At 35.7% G+C, this 5329-nt stretch overlaps 1 protein-coding gene across 1 annotated transcript; it reads left to right on the forward strand.

The window, feature by feature from the left end:
* The first annotated feature begins 582 nt into the window (after positions 1 to 582).
* LOC100341588 (olfactory receptor 5W2-like) lies at positions 583 to 1518 on the forward strand. The gene has a single exon (XM_008272908.2). The coding sequence runs from the start codon at positions 586 to 588 to the stop codon at positions 1516 to 1518; it is 933 nt and encodes a 310-aa protein (XP_008271130.1). The 5' UTR covers positions 583 to 585.
* The last annotated feature ends 3811 nt before the right edge of the window (positions 1519 to 5329 follow it).

A 5329-nucleotide genomic window follows, 5' to 3' on the forward strand; every position in this document is an offset into this window, starting at 1 on the left:
GAAAGTGGCTAAGATGTACCTCACATTTCAAGAATTATTTTTAATTTTACTTATGAACTGACTTTGATAGACAAATATTGCCTTTTATTCACAAGAAAATGTCTCATAGAAAGTACTACTTGCCTGGGCTATTTTCTCAGAATAAGAAGATAATCTACAGAAATAAAACATGTTCTTCCTTATTTTTAGATTTTCATTTATATAAAGGCAGAGATACAGTTAAAGAGAATTTCCACCAGCTGGTTCACCCTCCAAATGTTCACAGCAGCCAAATCTGGGCCAGGCAGCTCAGATTTCAGTCCAGATCCCACAAATGGGTGTCAGGGACCCGAGAACCTGAGCCATCACCTGCTGCTTCCGAGAGTGTGCAAGAGTGGAGAGCTGGATACAAAATAAAGGTTCCTGGACTGAAAGCAGGCACTCCAATAGGAGGTAAGTGTTCTAAGCAACAAACTAACTTCTACGCAAATCTTCCACTCTCATGTACTGCATTACTGAGAATACTGTTTGGAAGTCAGGCAAAGGTAAATCCTAACCCACTCTTCTATTGCTGATTTTTCTTAGAGCTTAGAAGAACAAACAAGAATGGACAAGCGCAATTGCTCCTCTGGAACTGAATTTTTTCTCCTGGGAATTACCAATAACTCTGGGATGAAAGTGACCCTATTTTCTGTATTTCTAGTTGTTTATCTCATTATTATTTTGGCAAATCTTGGAATGATCATTTTAATTAGACTGGATTCCCGGCTGCACACCCCAATGTACTTTTTCCTCAGCCACCTGTCCTTTGCTGACCTCTGCTACTCCACCGCTGTTGGGCCAAAGATGCTGGTGGACCTACTTGTCAAAAACAATTCAATTCCAGCCATTGGCTGTGCTCTGCAATTCTTCATCTTCTGCATCTTTACAGATGCAGAGTGTCTGCTGCTGGCAGTGATGGCCTTTGATCGCTACAAGGCCATTAGCAACCCCTTGCTCTACACAGTCAACATGTCCAGCAAGGCTTGCTTCCAACTGTTGGTTGGAGTTTATCTGGTAGGAATGGTAGATGCGTTGACACATACGACATTGACATTCCGCTTATGTTTCTGTGGGTCTAAAGAGATTAATCATTTCTTCTGTGATGTCCCTCCTCTGCTACTACTGTCCTGCTCAGACACACAGGTCAATGAGTTGGCAATCTTCACTGTTTTTGGTTTCATTGAGCTGAGTACCATTTCAGGAGTTCTTGTCTCTTATTGTTATATCATTTTATCAGTCTTAAAGATCAACTCTGCAGAGGGGAGGTTCAAAGCTTTCTCCACCTGCACCTCCCACTTAACCGCAGTTGCGATTTTCCAGGGCACCATGCTCTTCATGTACTTCAGGCCAAGTTCTTCCTACTCTCTAGATGAGGACAAGATGACCTCACTCTTTTACACCCTGGTGATTCCCATGTTGAACCCTCTGATTTACAGCCTGCGGAACAAGGATGTGAAAGAGGCTCTGAAGAAAATGAAGAATAAAATCTTGATTTAAGTAGCTAGGCATGCACTATAAATTTATATTTACACACACATTTATGCTCTTGGTTAGCTTCCTCAAATCTATTACTATTAAATAAATTTGTAACAAATATTGTAATATAATGCATTGGATCCTTCACACCAGAGGGCCCTGCATCCCCAGATTTAAACATCCACAGGTGGAAAATATTCGGTCAAAAATATGAACAGGCAATGAATATATAAGGACTACTTTTCTTGTCACTATTCCAAAAAAATTGCCTTGACAAATATTTACATAACATTTGCATTATAGTAGGTATTTTAAATATTCTAGAAGTGATCTGAAGTGCATGGAAGCATTGCAGAACTTTTATATCTATCTATCTATCTATCTATCTATCTATCTATCTATATATATAGTGTGTGTGTGTGTGAGTGTGATGCCAATTTATATAAGGGATTTGACCATCTCTTTGTTTTGTTACCAAAGGAAAGTCCTGGTACCAAGTGAAGATACTAATGGATTTTGCATATTTTCTCTATTACAACATACCAATATTTCACAGTTTCTGAAATATGTTATGCTTTATTATGTGTCTCCAATTTAAATAATTATCCCTCTATATTCAAAATATACATGTATTTATAGTTTTCATATTAGCATGCCAAAATGTTGTTTCTTTGAAGAATATCTTATTCATTCATTAAATTATTCTTAGGGTTACTGAGTATTTAGTATGAATCTTTTATATCGTTGTGTCTTCACATTTCATGACAAATCCACTAGTTTATATGCTAGAGAATTCTACACTAATTCATTAAGTTTAATATGCAATAAGCTATGAAATATCATGAAGTCAAAACCCTACATATGAGCTAGACATCTAAATATAGAGTGTAGATAATAAAAGATTCTTTGAAAAGGAGACAGTTTCTGACCTAAACAATAAATAGGTACATGCTGGGAAATGAAGACTTGGAAGAATTATAGACAAAGGGGCTGGGGAATAGAAATCCTGAGGATTGCATGCCAATGTCTTTTTGGAGGAAAGGAAGTTCTACAACTCTGGATTAAAGAGCAAGGTGAACAGTGTCATCAAATTCCATTGCTGTCAAGAAAGTCTCAACTCAATTAACTTAAACAGAATGTCTTCCCACTTCTTCATTCTTAATTCTTGTTAAAAGCTACTCTTTAAGGCTCATAAATATTATTCTCCTGAAGTCATTATTCTATCACTGCTTTTATTAAATCACTGTCTGCTATATAACTGAGTCCTCTTTGCTTGAGGACTGTAGGATTTATGGCTCTCATCTGTCAAACTGCTTTATGTCTGGTACACAAATTGAAAAATAAATGGAAAGCCAACCAATAATAAAAGATGGTTGCGGGTGGGAGGGAGGTTATGGAGGGAAAAACCGCTATAATTTAAAAGTTGTACTTTGGAAATCTATATTAAATAAAAGTTGAAAAAACCAACATCTGTGAAATATTTGAGTGTGTGCTGCATAGTAAAGTTTAATGAACTGAAGGTTTGATGTTGTGATATTGGGCATGCTAAGATTATTAATCTACAAAGATTTGGGTATCTGGGTACTTTCCTGATATCCACCTACTTCATGTATTTCACCTCAGGGCATTGGCTAAGCTTACTGAGAAAATGTGGGTAAGGCAATGTACCTGAATTATCCAACAAAACTCTTGATCATCCAATGTAATTGTCAAAAATAAAAAGACATTGAATGATCATTTGTATTTCTTCTTTTATAAAATGTCTATTGGGACCAGAGATATGGGGTAGCGGGAAAAGCTGTCAACTGCAGTACTGACATCCCATATGGACACCAGTTGGAATCCTGGCTGCTCCACTTTCGATCCAGCTCTCTACTACGGCCTGGGAAAGCAGTAGAAGACGTCCCAAGTCCTTGGGCTTCTGCACCCATGTGGGTGATCTGGAGGAAGCTCCTGGCTCCTGGCTTCAGATCAGCTCATCTCCGGCCATTGCAGCCATCTGGGGAGTGAACAGTGGATGGAAGACCTCTCTCTTTTTCTCTCTGCCTTACCCTTTCTGTAACTCAGCCTTTCAAATGAAATAAATAAATCTTTTTAAAAAAGATATGTCTGTTAAAGACCTTTGTCCATTTTTCAAAAAAATCAGGATATGATAAATTATATATGTATAATTTTACTCAAATATGACATTTTCTGATTTGAAGAGTTCTATATTAACCAGATGACAGAGGATAGATTAAATAAAGTATTGCATGTAAATAGAATATAATTCATTGGATCTAGACATTACTTACATAAAAATGTTGTTCTTCTAATGTCATTTTAAAAATTGGATTGTTTAAATATAAGAAATACAATAGAATTGGCAACAAAATCTGGTTATACCTAAGCGGTGTGATAACAATATTAGTTCTGCTTATAAACATCTTTGTAAATGCATTTAAGGAAAACTTGTATATATATGTTCATGAAAGCATATGCAAATATGGGTGGATGTGTACTTGTTTAATACATTATGCAATTAAAACAAAATCCTACAGATTTATTGATGAACTGGAAATATTGAATACTTACTGACTGGAGTCATTTCTCTTTTGCTAATTATGTACAATTTTTGCCATTAAGCTAGATCAAGGCAAAAGAAAAAATTATAAAATATTGCATGATGTCTCAATTACCCTACCTGCATAACATATCAGATGTTAAAACATATTATTATATTTCTTACTTATTCCTAAGGGGCTAAGTGTTAAACACCAAGGGACTAGGCACAGAGATGGTTATATAATCTAGGTCAATCAGGGGACAATGCTGAACACTTGAGTAGGTAGAACTTCATCCAGTGAAGAAATCGGTGATTCTCTATCAGGTAAAAATATCCTTGCTATTTTTCTAATTTATTGTGTATATGTATTTAATCCTTTCTCCTTTTTTCCACTGAATATGTTACAAAACAAAGGAGACTATGTAATTTAATGCAAACGTGTTTTTATTATTAATGTTTATTTTATTTTTTTAAATTGAAGTTTTATTTATTCAAAAGTCAGAGAGAGAAAGAGAGAGAGAGAGTGAGAGAAAGAGAGAGAGAGAGAGAAACTTCCATCCATCACTTTACTTTCCAAATCACCTCTATAGCCAGGGCTAGGGGCTAGGCCAAAGCCAGGAGCCAGGAATCCCATCCTGGTCTCTCACATGGGTGGCAGTGAACCAAGTACTTGGACAATCAACTGCTGCCTTCTGAGCACATTAGCAGGGAGCTGGAATGGTAACACAGGAGCCGGAACTTGTCCTGGCACTCCAATATGGGATGCCAGCATTGCAAGCAGCAGCCCCTAGCATTTTAAATAGGTATATACATAGTTATAAGTGAATACAATAAATACTACCATGGGTTATTGAGGTTCTCAGACATTATTTTATCACTTTTAATCTCTTACCTGTATTTTAATATGTTCTTATAGTACAAATAAAATAATTATTTTTAAAAATCTATCCACAGAGATAGACATTTAAATGAGTTTAAGCCAAAGTACTGGAGACTCACATACTGATCATTATATTCTTATTCAGTTATCATTTTTTGTCTTTGCTTTTGTTCTCCTTCTACTTTCAAGTCCACTTTTTATATATTGAGAGAATGTAAGAGGATGTGTATGTCATTGTATAGTATATAATTAGTTCAGTTAAAATATAACAATAGGATCTAGAATTCTACTGGCATTCTAAGGACAATTAACTCTTTTAAGCAAAGGTTAGAAGACTTCAGAGGTATACAAAACAAATAAGGACCAAGAAAAAAACAATAAAATATATTGGACCAAGAAAACAAAAT

Source organism: Oryctolagus cuniculus, chromosome 1 (genome assembly GCF_964237555.1).
Source record: "Oryctolagus cuniculus chromosome 1, mOryCun1.1, whole genome shotgun sequence".
NCBI lineage: Eukaryota > Metazoa > Chordata > Mammalia > Lagomorpha > Leporidae > Oryctolagus > Oryctolagus cuniculus.

Excerpts from the sequence above, each read along its gene's own strand:
- LOC100341588 (XM_008272908.2), top strand. The coding sequence starts at position 586 with ATGGACAAGCGCAATTGCTCCTCTGGAACTGAATTTTTTCTCCTGGGA.